This window comes from Capsella rubella, unplaced genomic scaffold, assembly GCF_000375325.1.
Source record: "Capsella rubella cultivar Monte Gargano unplaced genomic scaffold, Caprub1_0 scaffold_6, whole genome shotgun sequence".
Classification (NCBI taxonomy): domain Eukaryota; kingdom Viridiplantae; phylum Streptophyta; class Magnoliopsida; order Brassicales; family Brassicaceae; genus Capsella; species Capsella rubella.
Window position 1 is genome coordinate 3,170,211 of NW_006238918.1, and position 16,152 is coordinate 3,186,362.

Genomic DNA, 16,152 nt, shown 5'->3' on the forward strand with positions numbered 1-16,152 from the left:
CTTCCAAGCTACTCTCTTGTGTGGATGATTACGTGGTGGAGTTGTTCTACCACTCCTACTATTCTTGTGATTTCAGTGATATTTTATTCTTGAGTTTCTTAATTCAAGGTATTGGTCTGCCATTTGGGACGACTTATACGGCCAAACACATATAACTATCCCACTTTCTAGACCATATAAGATGTAAAGCAACTCATATTGAAGTCGTCTACATTGGCAGCCAGAAGCTATATGTTACCATGTTTCATTTTCAAGCCAGAGGAGTTTGCTATGGGAGGACCAGTTCAATGTACTGCAGGTATCTCATCTCTCTTTTATGATATCCAGCAAAACTGCAGGATGCTAAGTTTTAGTAATCTGATGTCTTTGTTGTTGTTGAGTGCTGCTTGTTAGTATGTGTTGATTCACATGTTTGCTGGATCATGTACGAAGAGGGTTTTTCCAGGTTTTTTTGTTATCCTATTGTTAGCACGGAATGATCTAGTCCATGATGATTTTTACCTAATATAATGTTTATCTGAGGGTTAAGTCAAAGGTACTTTGAAAGATCTATCTGCCCACAATATTATATTTGGGGAAATCGTCAAACTTATAGACTTTTTATGCTGAATATATATAATTTTTATTTTTTAGTAAGAATTATCTAAAGTTGGGTTGGCATCTGCAATCGTTGTGTTGTTCACATCCATCAGTTCTACAGATTCCAATTATGCATCTCAAAACTGTAGCAACACGTGTTTAGTGTATATAGTTTTTGGATGAAGTTGTTAATTTGTGTTCTTCTGTGAAAAAAGATAGGGTCATAGGGACAATTTTGAAGCTCATCAAATGAATAGGTCAGTGTTTAGTTAATGTTAAGTGCTACTAAATTTGAATAAATACAAACGGCTTAGGACAACGAGCAGATCTAAAGGTGACTTATAAGGTTTGCTCCTGGATAGCTTTTTGTGTTCTTTATTGGAACTCATTTTAAAGACCTGACTTACCAACCCCAACCATGTGTTTTAGAGTAGCGCACAGCTTTTTATGATGCTTTTGTCAAGATTATTCTATTATGTATCCTGTTCTGTTCTTTACGTATATGTTCATGCAGAGATCTTCGTACTTTTGTTTTTGTTGAGTCAGGCCATGTGGCTTACTTTTTCATGCAAAAAGCTTCCCCAGTCTTTTGTCTTTAAACTCTTACACTCTCATGAAAAGATATATCACTTTAGCCTGTTTGCTTTAGCTACTCCCTTCTTAAAAGCAACAATGTTATTTTTGTACAGGGTCTTTCAGAGATTTTCTTTTTGTCTTCTCCTTGATGCCTGCTGGTGAGGGAAACGATGAAATCGAAGAACATATAGGCGCAGTGGTACTGTGGCGACTCTCTTAGTTTCTGAGGTTCGTTGATGATTCTAATTCCCATCTAATATACTTCATTCAATTCTGTCTTTAAGCATATATACAAAACTTAGTAACTTACTATGGTAAAGCATTCACAAATTTTATGGTTTTATCACTTGTTTTGAGCTAAGTTGATTGGTGATTTAAACTTATGAAAAGACTGTCTTGGGAATGTCATATTTTCAAAGTACAATATTCATGAAAAAAGATGACAGAAGTCTACCTTTCCACCTTTATCACATGACTGGAAAAGTTAACTAACTTTATTCACCAGTGCCTTTTTTGTCGCCCATTTGTCAAAGTGAAAGCTGGACTTTTTTATACTTGTTTACTGAGATAATCTTGTTTGTTTGGTTTATAGTAACTAATCTCGTTTGTTTGGTTTATACTTTGCACTAACTTCGTCTCCATTTTCCTCGTAAAGCTCAAATTTCAAAAGGTCTTTTTATATGTTCAAGTTGTCTAGATGTTTGTGCAGATTTGTGAAATTAATAAAGATCTACATAAAACTATTTAAACCATATATATAAAACATCTATCTCTATAAGTATGTGCTGAAGGTGAACCTCTGAAACCTCCTACAAAAAGCTTTTTAGTGAGAAGGCACCACTAACTCGGTAAACTCAAAAGCCACTACATATACTTATTTTTTCATTCCACGTATTTTTACAACAAATGTACGAAAGAGAGATGATGCTTAATTTTGCTTATATACCATTATGAAGAGTGGTTAGGTAAATGCCCCCGTATATGGAATTTGATCGAGGTAATGCCTAATAATTAACCTTTTTAAAACTATTTTCTTGTTTGTTGATAGCTACTGGTTCTTGCTTCTTAGTTCATGAGTTTTCTATAAGGTAATTTCAGTTTGGGCTTTGTTAGACTGGATCTAACAGAACTTAGTCTAAACAATCTTGTGAATACATGTTTTTCTCTAGTATCGTTCTCTTCAAGTATTTGCAGTGAGCTCTAGATTATCTACAATCCTAAACATGATTTTTTATGGCAGGAAGAATCACAGACAGTATGAATACATGGTCGTGGAGACATGCACATACAAATTCTTGAACAGAAATATAATCCTTTTGACATTACTGGTACGAAAATCTTCTGAACTTTGTATATTCTTTTTGAGGTTGTGCCTTTTCATCGTGAAATCATATCATTTTTCTTATAGCCTCACATAGATTTTGTAGGAAAAACTTCTGGTTAATTACATGCACCTTCTAAAGTCGTAACTAAGTACAAGCTAGATTCCCTCTTGTCTTTGAGCAACTTGGTTTGTAGGAAAATACGCATTAGATACACATTGCTCTCTCTATATATAGACGTTTTAATTTCTTCTTTTCTGCATTTAGTGAAACTTTAATTTCTCTTCATGTTGTTGTAAGTATAACTCACTAAATGATCATAGATGATATATTTTGTAGAGCTCTTGCCTCTTGGATGACCTATTCTTCGAATATTGTTAGCATCCATATACCTTTCACTGTCTTGAGCTGTAAAACAATTAATGTCCAACGACAAAAGAAGTTCAGCCACCTAAAATGACATTTAGTGGTTGATAAGTTAACGAAAACAAATCAAGCTCTAAGACCACATGATTTAGGTCATATAATATTTGACTGACTTTATAAATTAATGGTATACATTCTTGTTCTTCCTTTTTTTTTTTTCTATTTGTCATGTTCTCGAGGTTTCTTGTGACGATGGCTTTTTTCTAGCAGATGTTCCAGCAATGTTGGGCGTAACGGTTGAGAAAAGTATGATCTGATTAACTATTCTAAATGAAGAGTAAGCAAGAAGATATTAATATATTCATGAGTTTCAAAGATTAATGCCTTTTAGACCACTATCATATAAAACTAATCCTTTGCTATACGTAACAACCATTAACCTGATTACTTATACAGATAAAAAAAAAGAAATTACCAAATATATTTGCTGACCCCATTTCTGTATTAATCCAATAAGGTTGCTACCATGTGAACTGTTGAAAAAAGAGGAATGGTAAAAGAGAGCATACGTGTGCATGAGTGTGTGAGATATGTTACACGTGTGCTCATATTTGATCTTATTGGTTTTTACAGTCACCACTCTCGATCGTCATTCGTTGGAATAGGAATCTTACTGATGCTGGATTGCTGATATGGGAACCACGAGCATCTTGATTTGTAAGTATCAAGTATATTAAAGTTTACTTTGTTCTTATAGATAAATGATCTCGAGTCGTGATTTTCACATCGTCATACAATAGGTTAAGGGTTAGATATATTTTCATTTGTAGCATAGAAAGTCTGAGATTTGTTAGACGCGTTGGTTTGAAACTTGGGAGAAGAAGCAATAGCTGACATTTACAACCAAGTTGTTTATTTCTTCTTTCTAATATTAGAGGAAAAGAACGGTTTAGATGACATCACATGTATCAGAATTAATACTTTTGTAAGAACCTATAGTGCTTTCCTTAATTTTTTTAATATTTTCTTTACCTGCTTCTTCCATTCGAGACTGTGGTCCACTCTGCGAGGAACCCTAATTCAACAAGCAATTGGATCGTATCTCTCTTTTTCTTGTTTTTTCACGTTTTTAGTTTAGTAGGCTCTAACCATTCTAAACCCTAAAATACGTGATCCTTGATGAAATTAATTCATACACCATGAGGATGCTTCCATGGAGTTCCCAATTGAACAAAGAAATTAAGATAGTTGGCTTTCATTAGCTTTCTTGTGAAATGGCTCTGTAATCTCCACATGATTCATTACCAATATAATTACTTGCATGCTAGCTCGACTAGAAATGTTTTGGGGTTATCTAGGCAATGTTCGTTTTTGTTGTTGTCAAGCATTTATATGTTTGTACTTGCAGGGAAGGTAACACGAGTTGAATGAAAATATGGTAATGCAACTCCATAAATAAATAAAAAGCTGTTCAGAGTATCATATATCATTTTCACCTACAATTACTGAATACACTAAAATATCTTCTAGAAACTGACAGATTTGATATGTCCTCGTTTGGTAAAACATCTTCTTGTTTGATTTTATCTCTATTTCTTAATTAGATTTTGTTTTCTTGATACTAAGTCGCTCAATTTGAATTTCCTGCACGGAACCTGTGATCTTCATTATATAGAAGACACAGAAGAAAAAGACAAAGAGCTCAAGATATGCCATTGGGTGCAAATACTAAGGCGGAGGGAGATAAAAGTCTTATAGGGTTTCAAAGATGGTGGAGATTTAATTAGATCATTTTCTGCACCCACCTCTCCCCTAACCAGCTCCTCCCTAGTGGTCAAAATCTTTCACGTCAAGCCTGTACGTCACCATCATCATTAGTAAGTTTTTCTTCTGTTAAGACCAAGACTTTCCCCTGTTACCTTGACAATATCGTTATGTGTCTGTCCAAATGTCCATGTCTGAATTCTCATTGAATGCACTTAGAAGAAACGGTTAAAGATGGTGTTTCAGAATATGAACTTGGTTCCTCACCCATTAGAACTAGTGCTGATGATCTCCTGCACCATTTACGATTAATTAATCTATTATGCTATGGTTAAGAATGGTTTAGTTAGCTTTTTCCGGTGTTACAATTTAGATATCCTATGCTAATAAAACATATCGTGCTGATAAGCTCTGTAAGTATTACCTAAATTTTGTTATGTAAGGAATTTTTCATGATGTGTCAAACGAGAATTACATTGTCATATATCAAACGCATGCACTTTGCATATTTTACTTTCATATATTCTTGAATCATTCTGATTTTCAGAGACAAGCGATCTTAGGGTTCATTGCTTGCATTCGATTTAGGTTGGTTGATCGTAGCTTTTAGTCGATTGTGTAGAAAAAGAGAATTTAAATATAGATGCGAGTATATGAATAATTAAATGTATGATTAATATGCGATGGAATCGGATGATGCGAGGAAACCTAATTTTGCGTGCCAGAGGAGATGTCTGTCTTTTTATTTGGCCACCCTTTGGTTGCCATGTGTTGTTGGCGCTGACTTCTATTTCCAAATCCTTTCTCTTTTTATTTGTCATTCCAATGATTAAAATAATACAAAGCCCTCCTGTCGAATTCCCTTTATTGCCCTTCTCTATCTCCTCCATCATTACCTAACTCGGTGGAGATCTTTTATGGATCTCATATGAAAGATGATGAAACCCTTCTTGCTTTTAATTAGTTGATGATCTGTACGTGTCTCTTCTTTTTGTTTTTGTGTTTTTTTGAGGAGCATTCAATAACCTAGGCTAGAGTTTTTGGTTGTGAAGAGCGACCAAGCAATAACTATGTGTTGTTGTTCTCCTTGACAAATATGCAGGGTTTGGTGCTAGGGCATAGTGATGGCTACTTATGAACTGCTTCCCAATTAAGGACAAAATAAAAGATGGATTGGTATGTGTTTGTCCATTGGAGACGGCTGTTCCGGAGATGATACTGATGGTGCTTTAAGACAAGAGGAAGAATTTACATTGAATGATTTTTATCACACACTGGTAAGGGAATGCGTATATGAGAGGATAAAATAAAAATAATGATTAGAAAAATGGAATTGAAAGGTGAAAGTGACATGGTTGTTTTGGTAGGCGAATAGGAAAGATGCACGTGGTGAATGGGACATGAAGAGAAAAGGGTGCTCGCTAGGTTTAATATAAATTGGAATAAGAAGCAGTTAGTGGTTGTCAAGGAAGGAGGAGAGCAAACCAAATCTCAGAGACGATTTTCTTAACACTACTATAGAGACAAGGAAGAAAGAAGAAGAGAGAGACCGTACGTTGTTGTTGATTACAGATAAAGAAGACCACATGGGAAGACCTCCTAGCTCTGATGACTCTGGTCTCAAGAAAGGTCCTTGGACACCTGATGAAGATGAGAAACTTGTCAACTATGTCCAAGAACATGGTCATAGTAGCTGGAGAGCCCTTCCCAAACTCGCTGGTAAATTAAAGCTCTTTGTGTTCATTGTTTTTGTTTCTTTCTTTAAAGCATGATGAGTCTAATATATATGATTCTCTCTCTGCAGGTCTTAACAGGTGTGGGAAGAGTTGTAGGCTAAGGTGGACGAACTACTTGCGACCTGACATCAAGCGAGGGAGATTCTCTCCGGACGAGGAACAGACTATCTTGAACCTTCACTCAGTTCTTGGGAACAAGTAATTAAATCTTCTGATTGTTTTGGTTTTTTTTTAGTCAACGGTTTTGTATACCAAATTATCTTATACAATTTGCTTATGATGATGTTACAAGGTGGTCAACGATTGCTAATCAGTTACCTGGGAGAACAGATAACGAGATCAAGAATTTCTGGAACACTCATTTGAAGAAGAAGCTGATTCAGATGGGTATTGACCCAATGACTCATCGTCCAAGAACCGATATCTTCTCCGGCTTATCTCAGCTCATGTCTATGTCCTCTAACCTGAGAGGCTTTGCTGAGCTGCAGCAACAGTTTCCAATAAGTCAGGAGCACACTATACTGAGACTCCAAACCGAGATGGCCAAACTCCAGTTGTTCCAATACCTTCTTCAACCATCATCTTTCATGAATACCATTAACCCTAATGACTTAGACTCTCTCAGTCTCCTTAACTCTATTGCCTCCTTCAAAGAGACCACTACTACCACCACCAGCAACACTCTCGACCTTGGTTGCCTCGGTTCATATCTTCAGGACTTCAACAGCTTACCATCCCTAAAAACCCTAAACTCCAACAGCATGGAACCATCATCTGTTTTCCCACAGAATCCTGATGACAATCACTTCAAGTTCTTCACTCAAAGACAAAACCTACCCGTGTCCCCAATCTGGCTCTCGGATCCCTCCAGCTCAACTCAGAGTTTGACGTTACCTAATTCTGTTGTGACTGATGATCTGATTAGGAACCAGTACGGTGTTGAAGATGTCAACAGCAATATCACATCTTCAAGCTGTCAAGAATCAGCAGCTTCAGCTTCAGCTGCATGGCCTGATCATCTATTGGATGATTCTATATTTTCCGACATTCCTTAGCCCTTCTTTAATTTTGTCTTTTTTCAGGTATGTTTTGGAGGCACTCAAATCGAATTTCCTCTTGGGATTGTGCTTGGGGATTGTGCTTGTAATTGGAGAATTTTATTAGATTGCATATCTATATATATTATAGAGACATAATATATATGTGCTCATGTTGTAGAATGTACAGTACAGTACATATTTCAAAAACTCATATGCATGTTATTACTGTCATATGTTCTTTTAACATATGTCTGTACCCATGGCCGAGTTTATATAATATAAAGATTTTTATGAAGTGGAGATCGCTTGTAGTTGCAGTTTGTGTGTTAATTCAATAGTTAGGGTTTTGTTATAATTATATGGATATTTTGTTTTACCCTTCCTGGTTATAACATTCAGATCATGTTTGAACATTGATGTCATATATAGACATACTGTTATGGTATGAATTAAACACACACAAAAAAAATCAAAGAGCACAGTTTGTGTATCTTTTTTACTATTTGCTTAAGTAATAATTAAGCTAGAAAATCAAATCAAAGTTAGTAAGCTAGAGTTTAAATATGTTACATTGACATATCTAAAATCGAGCTGTCGTCGAAACTAAGGTCCAAGGACAACACATTTTGGAGATCGAGTTGTTTCATAATCATTCATGAAGTTTAAAAGTTGATTTGATAGCCAAGGTCAAATAATGGAAGAAGAAGTGAAAGAAGCATGTGACCCGCTGGCTCACGATTATATAAAAAAGCCAAGTAGACATTAAATTATAATTAAAAGAAGTATGTGATGTCACATAAAGTGATCTTTCATTAGGTTTAAAACAAAAATAATTCATTGAGTCCTTTATTTTTTATAATCTTTGTAAAAAGTTTCATTGACTCTATAAATTGAGAGGCTTGCCTTCTTGGGCAAAAGATCTTGTGCAATTAGAGTATTCTACTCCATCCGTATCCGAATAGATCATGTTTGGATTTTTATTTTTTTTGTCAATGGATAATATATGTATTTTTTTTTTTTTTGTCATCTCAATGGATAATATATGTTATTAACTTGTTATCCAACATTTAATCTAATATTTTTAGATATTTTCGATTAAGCACATGAATTTTTTTTTATAAAAATACATCGGTACTATATCTAAATTATGTTTATTTTTCACACTTTTTGACTTTATACAAACGTGAAAATAATAAATTGTTTTGATAATAGATATTAGTTTTTAATGTTAACATAGATATAGTGTGAAAAAATATGTTTTTAAAAGTTCATAAATAGAGTTGGGGGCAACAAAAAACAAAACAAGATTGGGACAACTTAACAGATCCCAAAAGACCCATATCAGGCCCATATAAATGACAACTATATAATAGGCCTGACAACATAAGACGCCAAAAACTGTGATTAACGAAAAAGTCAACAAGAACATTCACAGGATTTATTGAAGACTCAAGTCAAAGATAGATCGTGAAACAAAACAAGATTTATACACTTGATCTTACTTGTTCACTGAAAAAACAAGAGAAAAATGTGTAGTTGGCAACTTTACAAGTAAAATCAAGATTTGATGTTTTGGTCATCTTCCACCTGATAACTCAATGGCATCTTGGTTATGCATAGAGTCTTCACCCCAATCGAATCTCCTCTGCAACCGCTCGAACTCGTGACGTCTTGTGACTTCCACGTTTTGCCACTCTTCCCATCTCTCCGCTAGCCCTTCTCCTTCTAACATCCTTACAACTTCAGACATCACTGGTCGGTCTTCTGGCGAACCTTGTGTACAAAGCAAAGCCACTTGTATCATCATCTCTACTTCTTCTTTTATATACTCCCCATCCAAATTCTTATCTACAATTGCTCCCAATCTCTTCTCTCTTTCAAGTTTCTTCACCTGTCCAAAACAAAAATACCCAAAATGATTATGGTAAATAGAGCTTGAGAGAAGCTATTTTGATGTGTGATTATACATACGTGGTCAAGTAACAAGACATCATCTTCTTCCTCCAAACGAGAAAAGTCAATCGCACGCTGTCCTGTAACGAGCTCAAGAAGCATAATTCCATACCCGAAAACATCAGTTCTCTCTGATGATTTCCCTGTGGATAGATACTCTGGTGCAATGTGACCCATTGTTCCTCGAACTTGAGTTGTCACATTAGTCCTTCTAACATCTACTAACTTGGCTAAACCAAAATCACCAACCACTGCTTCAAAATCTTCATCTAGTAACACGTTTGCTGCTTTCACATCGCGATGTATGATCTTCGGATTGCAATGTTCGTGAAGATACTCGAAACCACGCGCTGCTCCTAAGGCAATCCGTTTCCTCGTCTCCCAATCCAGGACCGGGTCATCAGCTTTAAGCTCTCTGAGACTATGTGCAAGACTTAGATTCTGCATGAAGGGATAAACCAAAAGGCGTTCTGTCTGCGTGGTGCAGAAACCGATAAGGCGCAGTAGATTCCTATGAACAGCTACACTAATCATCTCAACTTCCCTCTGGAATGCAGCATCTCCACCAGGACTTTCAAAATCCGTCAATCTCTTCACAGCAATTTTGGTGTTATCCGGAAGCACTCCTTTGTAAACTTTCCCAAAGCCTCCTTGGCCAAGCACATTCTTTTCGCTGAAGTTATCTGTCGCCAACTGGAGCTCTCTCCATGCAAATCTTTTCAACTGCCCAAATGCAATTCTCCTGTCCACTTCACCTGAAAAAAATATAGTAAAGTTTGAAGATTGTAAACTCTTTATTCCACAAGTGTGCATTTCCATGGATTATAACATGTGAAATACGAAAGAAAGGTTTCCCTGTGGATATATTACAGACCTGCAACATCCACAAACACATCACGTCTATATCCTTTATGCCTATCCTTGCAGAACAGAAACAACAAGATTCCAAAGAGAATAACAGTAACTCCGGCAACAACTCCAGCAATAATGCCAGTTTTTGGCTTGCTTGAATCACCTATCACCATAGATCATTTAGAATTCTCCATACTTTTGAATCAGTTGAAAACACAGAAACTGCGGGTAAGTAATGTAGTTACCTGAATGGGCGACCTCAGATACACAAGGGTGAGGTTGACCACCACCACAATTCAAGTTGTTTGACGTGAAACTATAGTCGATTAAAACAAGATCAGAATACTGCTAAAGAAATGAAAATTTCAGATTCAACCTTAAGTAGTCAAACATACTTGTATTTTGGAATCTCAAATAGACTTTGAGGAATCTGGCCAGTGAGACTATTAGAATCAAGCAGCCTGTAAACATAGTTACAAACAATGAAACTAAGACCAGCAAGAACAAAAAAAACTTCCAACAAAAGATGGTAAGCATAAACAAGGAGCACAATAACTTACAAGTTTAGCAGATTTGGAAGACCCGTGAGAGACTCTGGAATAGTCCCATTAAGTTTGTTTCTACTCAAGGTCCTGTTTGGCCCATACACAGTGAACAAAAACATGAGTGATCCTTATCTATGCCTCAAATGTTTGAAATATATGTCCAAAATTTAACAGCATTAGGAGGCTGAACTACTTACAAGAACTGAAGTTTCTTGAGATTACCAATAGTGGACGGTATACGACCAGTTAGCTGATTGTCCTCCAAATCCAAACTGGTCAAGCTAGTCAGATTTCCAACATCTTCTGGTATTTCACCCGTAATTCCATTTCCCTTTAAAGTACTATATACAAAAACAACATCGAAATGCTTATAACCAAATATGTTCTACACTTCTAGGACATCATTACAAAAATAGAGAAGATAAATCAAGGAAACTTACAGAGTCTTGAGATTTTCTAGGGCTCCTATTCTCGAAGACAAGGTTCCCGAGAAATTCATGTCTGACAATGTACTGCAATCACAAATGCCATGAATATAAATCTTCTCCCACACTCACTTAAGAACAACAGTTACTAATTCAGAGTTATCAACTTATCATTAAACTTACAGAGAAGTGACCAAGTTTTTATCATCACAAATAACTTGGGACCAAGTGCAAGGATTAACTTGGTTCTGATTCCAGTCACTTAGCTGATTGGGCAATGCACGTAACGAGATCCTCAGCGCAAATAGTGCATCCCCTGAAGCAAAGAATCAGAGAGTTAATCTCATAAATGTTTAAGGGAAAGCAATCTCTACCTGGCAAGGCTCAGGAAATCTACCCAAAAAAACTAAGAAATGAGAGAAGAGAGCCGTTAACAAGTAAGAAATAGCATCACCTTGAGCATCTGGAGACACAAATGAGCATAAACAGGCAAAAACCAACACAGTAAAAGCCACAGCCATCTTATGGAAGCTGAACATCTCAGCTCATCTCATCTCATTAATTGAGCTGGTTCCATCTGCAAGACACATTTAATAACATGAGGCCATCCTCAACGGTAATTACTTAAGGAGAATCTTAGGGTAAGATTTCTTTAAGGAAACATCTTATATCCTTAGAACAAAAGAAAGTAAAAATCTTACTTTAACTGGATCTGACACATAATAGAGAAAAGTTGTGAATCAAGAACTTTCTAAAATTCAACCAAATTTAGCTGAAAAAAAAATAAGAATTTCCGGTATGGTGTGCACGAAATTAGGTATAAGGATAAAAGTCCACTATTGAAAGGTTGAGACTTTACATTGAAAAAGAGTCAAACGGATGCTTAAGAACACGAACATGCTCAATTCCTCAGAGAGATTAGTGACCAAACTTCATAAGAAATCCAATTTTTCTTCAGAAAAAAAAAAGAGGAGAGAACCTCGTATCAAAGAAGAAAATCCCAAAAAAAAAAAAGAAAGGAAACAAGTCTGGCTGCTGGAAAGATTCAGTCGAGGGGAATAGAAACACCGAAGAGAGAACAAAACAGAAACAAAAAGGAGAAAGTGAAAAGCTTGTCTCTTCGAATTTTTGTTCTGTAGACTTTCTTTGCGTTTGGCAAATCGCAATTATCACTCTCGCTAATGGCCTTTTGTCTGAAAAGAAAAGTCCCAGTTTTGGTCCACGGAACTGCTTTTTCTGCGTGCAACTTGTAATTATATAATATAATTTAATACAGCTCTGATAATGATGTTTTTGAGTGTGATTATTTAAAACTGTTGCACTATGTCTATGTGCTAGTATTTTTAATTACGACCTTTTGTTTTGTTCACGCCGGAGACGCGGATTTATTTTAGCTAATGTGAATAAACACGACTCACCAAAGACACAAGTCTAATAAGAGAGGCAACGATCAACGTCAAGTCTTCTTTATTTGTCTTCATTGGTGTTGTGTTTTTGAGAGAGTTATTAAGGGAATGGTCTTTTCTAAGATTTGTTTGAGTGATGGTTTTTTCTTCGCGGACTAGGGAAGAAAGGTCATCGAATCATTAAAAAAATGAAGGAAAAGTTCAATGAACTAATAAGGAAATCATTAGAGATGTGCGTGTGCACCATGATGCGAAACGCAGCGGTGGTGCGTTAGTCCAATATTGAAATGGAGCACTAGTTTTATTCATATACAGTAGTAGTCTGAGAATGTTCTCAAAGCTGAGTGTATTTTCAGATGTGTTATATTTTACCTTATTTAAAAAAATCAGTAGATTGTCAAATCTATTAAACACAACAGACGTTCACAAAAAAAAAACTACAAGCATGAACAAATTACTAGCTCAACATCTTTTATATGCTCTATTTCTTCTATCTCGAATCACTCACTGGGCATATGTCATTGTCATAACATTTAAGTAATTATTAAAAACGTAACGCATACGAACTTTATCCAACTATATATAATAACATCATATCCAACTATTCTCAATCAAGCAAAAACCCACAAACTCAGCACACCAACAAAGAAAAGGTCGATCGAGAGTCGAGAGTAAATCATGGAGAGAAAACATCACTTCGTGTTAGTTCACAACGCTTTTCACGGAGCATGGATCTGGTACAAGCTCAAGCCTCTCCTTGAGTCCGCCGGCCACCGCGTTACTGCCGTCGAACTCGCCGCCTCCGGGATCGACCCACGACCGATCCAGGACATCGAAACCTTCGAAGAATACTCCAAACCGTTGATCGAAACCCTAAAAGCTCTACCAGAGAACGAACAGGTGATTCTGGTTGGATCAAGCTTCGGAGGCATCAACATAGCTCTCGCCGCCGACATATTTCCGGCGAAGATTAAGGTTCTTGTGTTCCTCAACGCCTTCTTGCCCGACACAACCCACGTGCCTTCTCACGTTCTTGATAAGGTTTTACAATCAAATAACAATTATAACTCTATACCTACTAATCCCATCTAATACCATGCGAGTAATAATTATTCGTTTGGTCGATGAATGATGAATATTAAGTATATGGAGCTGCCTGGAGGTTTGGAAGATTGTGAGTTCTCTTCTCATGAAACAAGAAACGGGACAATGAGTTTACTGGAGCTGGGACCAAAATTCATGAAGACTCGTCTTTACCAAAACTGTCTTATCGAGGTATTTATTATCCCGACTAATCTCAAATTTTGTTACGCCAAAACAACAATATCTATACAGCTATATACTCAAACTTAATTAGTCCCAGATCTAGCGAAGGAAACTATATTAATTATGTTTGGTGTGTGGTTAATGTGGTGTAGGATTACGAGCTGGCAAGCATGTTGCACAGACAAGGGTCATTTTTCAAAGAGGATCTATCAAAGAAAGAAAAGTTTAGCGAGCAAGGTTACGGTTCGGTGCAACGAGTTTACGTAATGAGCAGTGAAGACAAAGCCATTCCATGCGATTTCATCCGTTGGATGATTGATAATTTCAACGTCTCGAAAGTATACGAGATCGACGGTGGAGATCACATGCTGATGCTCTCCAAACCACAACAGCTCTTTGACACTCTCTCTGTCATTACCGCTGATTTTATGTAACAATAAACTCATGATCACTGTTAGTTTATTTTATGGGCTTCATTAATGAAATAAAACGTTTCAGTAAAATTACAAGTAGTGCTTATGTTAATTGATTACTACTACATGGTATTATTATTTTGAAGCTAAAAAATACAAAGAGGCAAAACATCGAAAGTAATGTAAAATAATTGTACGAAGTTAAGCTTTACTCAGAGCAAATGCATTGGTTTGGACAGCATTTCGTCCCAAGTTTTTTTATTTTTTTTTATTTTTTATTTCTTTTCCAGATTTTTTCTTGACAGTGTCTTGTTCCATTCAAAAATCACCAAATCTAAATTTCATTTATCAGGCCCGCGATTGGTGAGACAAATGCTAAGGGACCGTAACGTTTGGAGATACGTCCTCCTTATATTTTTTTTCTTTTGAATTTTCTTTTATTTTTTTTGGTTGGGGGACTGCCATAAACCCTCCAATGCTCATGCTCTCAGATAAAGGGATTCACGAGAAGGAGACTCAAACAGTGACGTGTAGGACAGTGAAGCAGGTGAGACAAAATTGATTAATCAATTTCTTGACAGTGTCTTGTTCCATTCAAAAATCACCAAATCTAAATTTCATTTATCATTTTCCCAAAATTATAGTCTTAAGCCTAAATGGTTCTGTTCTTCTGTCAGTAAGAAAAGAAAAAAAAGCTGTAAAAAAGCTGATGAAAATAAATTGTGAACATGCAAACGTTAAGGAATCAAAAGAAGAAAGATTAAAACTTTAATGAATTTAAAAGCATAAATTGTTGAAAGAAATGATTAGCGAGTTTTCAAAATAATCATAGAAGTTTTTGATTATATACAAATTGAGCCGTACATTTACAAAGAATCCAAAGAACACTTACTCTCTGCTCCCAAAAATCCAAAGTCAATATTAGAAACTTCTTTTACAAAAAAGTAACAGAGTAGAAAGGAGAGATCAAACCAGAGACAGAGATCAACAGCCTTTAAGGATTATAAAAGTGGCCCTTGCAATGACATTTCCAGCCCATAGGTTTGTAATTAGAGTACTGATCAAGAACGGTGGTTAAAGACGAAGGAGGTCGTACGAACCCACCGGAAAACGGGTTAACTCGAGTGAACCGGGAGCGAGTAGGGAGAGTGGGAACTTGGATAGCCATGCAAGGATGGCAGTTGTTGCATCTGTTGTGGCAGCTCGGTGGCGTAGAACCTAATCTTGCTTTATCTTCAATCAAAGCCACCTGAGATATCAAAAGCAAAGAACATTAGATCAAATCAAATTGAGAAACATGAACTTATTATTTGAGGAATTGAAGTTGAGAAAGATGAGACTGATTACTTGAGGAGAATCAGGAGGTTGGACAGGTTGAAGAAAGGAAGAGACTTGTGAAGTGAGGAGAACCAAGAGAAGAAGAAGATGAAGAAGAAGGGAAGGTTTGTGAAAAGCAAACATATTGATGTGAATTAAAGAATTACCATAGAGCTACAGGAGGAAACTTCATGTGGGTCTATAGAAAATTCAAGACTTTGTAAACAGAGAGAGAAGAAGAAGTAGAAGAAGAAGAGTTTGGGATCAGAAGTGAGTTAGGGGGGGGGGAGAGAGAGAGATAAGGGAGGGAGGGGTAAAATGGTAAAAGGGAAAAGGAGAGTGAAAGGAACAAGACAGAGTGGGGGAGACAGAATAGGAGGAGGATTCATATTAGAGAGAGGAGAGTAGCCTTCATTTCTATGTGTCACTTCAATCTTTCTTCTCTTTTTTATTCTTTTCTTTGTTATATCTCTTTGCATTGTTCATTAGTTTTGAGTTTTCTGACCAGCTTGTATTGTATTGATACAAGAACAAACACATGTACTGTTTTGTATTTTGATTTTTTATTTATTTATTGGAGTAGTAGTAAGAA

The 16,152-nt window shown here is 36.2% G+C and overlaps 4 protein-coding genes across 6 annotated transcripts; 2 read left to right on the forward strand and 2 right to left on the reverse strand.

The window, feature by feature from the left end:
* The first annotated feature begins 205 nt into the window (after nt 1-205).
* On the forward strand, nt 206-7,687 carry LOC17882827 (transcription factor MYB41). Of its 2 annotated transcripts, XM_023781936.1 has the most exons (10): nt 206-298; nt 1,269-1,383; nt 2,396-2,483; nt 3,114-3,180; nt 3,477-3,560; nt 4,519-4,720; nt 5,710-5,884; nt 5,975-6,326; nt 6,412-6,541; nt 6,636-7,687. In XM_023781936.1, the coding sequence occupies exons 8-10, from the start codon at nt 6,194-6,196 to the stop codon at nt 7,396-7,398; spliced, it is 1,026 nt and encodes a 341-aa protein (XP_023637704.1). In that variant the 5' UTR covers nt 206-298; nt 1,269-1,383; nt 2,396-2,483; nt 3,114-3,180; nt 3,477-3,560; nt 4,519-4,720; nt 5,710-5,884; nt 5,975-6,193; the 3' UTR covers nt 7,399-7,687. The 2 variants fall into 2 exon arrangements, with proteins under 2 accessions (XP_023637704.1, XP_006289596.1); XM_006289534.2 differs by lacking the exon at nt 4,519-4,720.
* Nucleotides 7,688-8,769: 1,082 nt separating this feature from the next.
* On the reverse strand, nt 8,770-12,356 carry LOC17883988 (probable LRR receptor-like serine/threonine-protein kinase At5g10290). Of its 2 annotated transcripts, none has more exons than XM_023780898.1 (11): nt 12,018-12,356; nt 11,613-11,735; nt 11,342-11,474; nt 11,174-11,245; nt 10,931-11,074; nt 10,749-10,820; nt 10,584-10,649; nt 10,434-10,504; nt 10,211-10,351; nt 9,355-10,091; nt 8,770-9,274 (listed from the first exon to the last, which is right to left on the reverse strand). In XM_023780898.1, exons 2-11 carry the CDS (start codon nt 11,695-11,697, stop codon nt 8,960-8,962), a joined length of 1,836 nt encoding a protein of 611 aa, XP_023636666.1. In that variant the 5' UTR covers nt 11,698-11,735; nt 12,018-12,356; the 3' UTR covers nt 8,770-8,959. The 2 variants fall into 2 exon arrangements, with proteins under 2 accessions (XP_023636666.1, XP_023636667.1); XM_023780899.1 differs by lacking the exon at nt 12,018-12,356 and adding an exon at nt 11,860-11,970.
* Nucleotides 12,357-13,170: 814 nt separating this feature from the next.
* On the forward strand, nt 13,171-14,342 carry LOC17882602 (alpha-hydroxynitrile lyase). The gene is made up of 3 exons (XM_006288433.2): nt 13,171-13,605; nt 13,708-13,839; nt 13,983-14,342. Exons 1-3 carry the CDS (start codon nt 13,243-13,245, stop codon nt 14,262-14,264), a joined length of 777 nt encoding a protein of 258 aa, XP_006288495.1. The 5' UTR covers nt 13,171-13,242; the 3' UTR covers nt 14,265-14,342.
* Nucleotides 14,343-15,033: 691 nt separating this feature from the next.
* On the reverse strand, nt 15,034-16,071 carry LOC17881526 (EPIDERMAL PATTERNING FACTOR-like protein 1). Its single transcript, XM_006286340.2, has 2 exons — nt 15,591-16,071; nt 15,034-15,492 (listed from the first exon to the last, which is right to left on the reverse strand). Exons 1-2 carry the CDS (start codon nt 15,702-15,704, stop codon nt 15,238-15,240), a joined length of 369 nt encoding a protein of 122 aa, XP_006286402.1. The 5' UTR covers nt 15,705-16,071; the 3' UTR covers nt 15,034-15,237.
* Nucleotides 16,072-16,152: the final 81 nt, after the last annotated feature.

Excerpts from the sequence above, each read along its gene's own strand:
- LOC17882827 (XM_023781936.1), top strand. The coding sequence starts at position 6,194 with ATGGGAAGACCTCCTAGCTCTGATGACTCTGGTCTCAAGAAAGGTCCT. Across the intron at positions 6,327-6,411 it reads AGCCCTTCCCAAACTCGCTG|GTCTTAACAGGTGTGGGAAG; the intron begins GTAAATTAAAGC and ends CTCTCTCTGCAG. Across the intron at positions 6,542-6,635 it reads CACTCAGTTCTTGGGAACAA|GTGGTCAACGATTGCTAATC; the intron begins GTAATTAAATCT and ends TGATGTTACAAG.
- LOC17881526 (XM_006286340.2), bottom strand. The coding sequence starts at position 15,704 with ATGTTTGCTTTTCACAAACCTTCCCTTCTTCTTCATCTTCTTCTTCTC. Across the intron at positions 15,493-15,590 it reads AACCTCCTGATTCTCCTCAA|GTGGCTTTGATTGAAGATAA; the intron begins GTAATCAGTCTC and ends TTGATATCTCAG.
- LOC17882602 (XM_006288433.2), top strand. The coding sequence starts at position 13,243 with ATGGAGAGAAAACATCACTTCGTGTTAGTTCACAACGCTTTTCACGGA. Across the intron at positions 13,606-13,707 it reads CTTCTCACGTTCTTGATAAG|TATATGGAGCTGCCTGGAGG; the intron begins GTTTTACAATCA and ends ATGAATATTAAG. Across the intron at positions 13,840-13,982 it reads ACCAAAACTGTCTTATCGAG|GATTACGAGCTGGCAAGCAT; the intron begins GTATTTATTATC and ends AATGTGGTGTAG.
- LOC17883988 (XM_023780898.1), bottom strand. The coding sequence starts at position 11,697 with ATGTTCAGCTTCCATAAGATGGCTGTGGCTTTTACTGTGTTGGTTTTT. Across the intron at positions 10,821-10,930 it reads CTCAAGAAACTTCAGTTCTT|GACCTTGAGTAGAAACAAAC; the intron begins GTAAGTAGTTCA and ends TGGGCCAAACAG. Across the intron at positions 10,505-10,583 it reads TTTGAGATTCCAAAATACAA|TTTCACGTCAAACAACTTGA; the intron begins GTATGTTTGACT and ends AATCGACTATAG.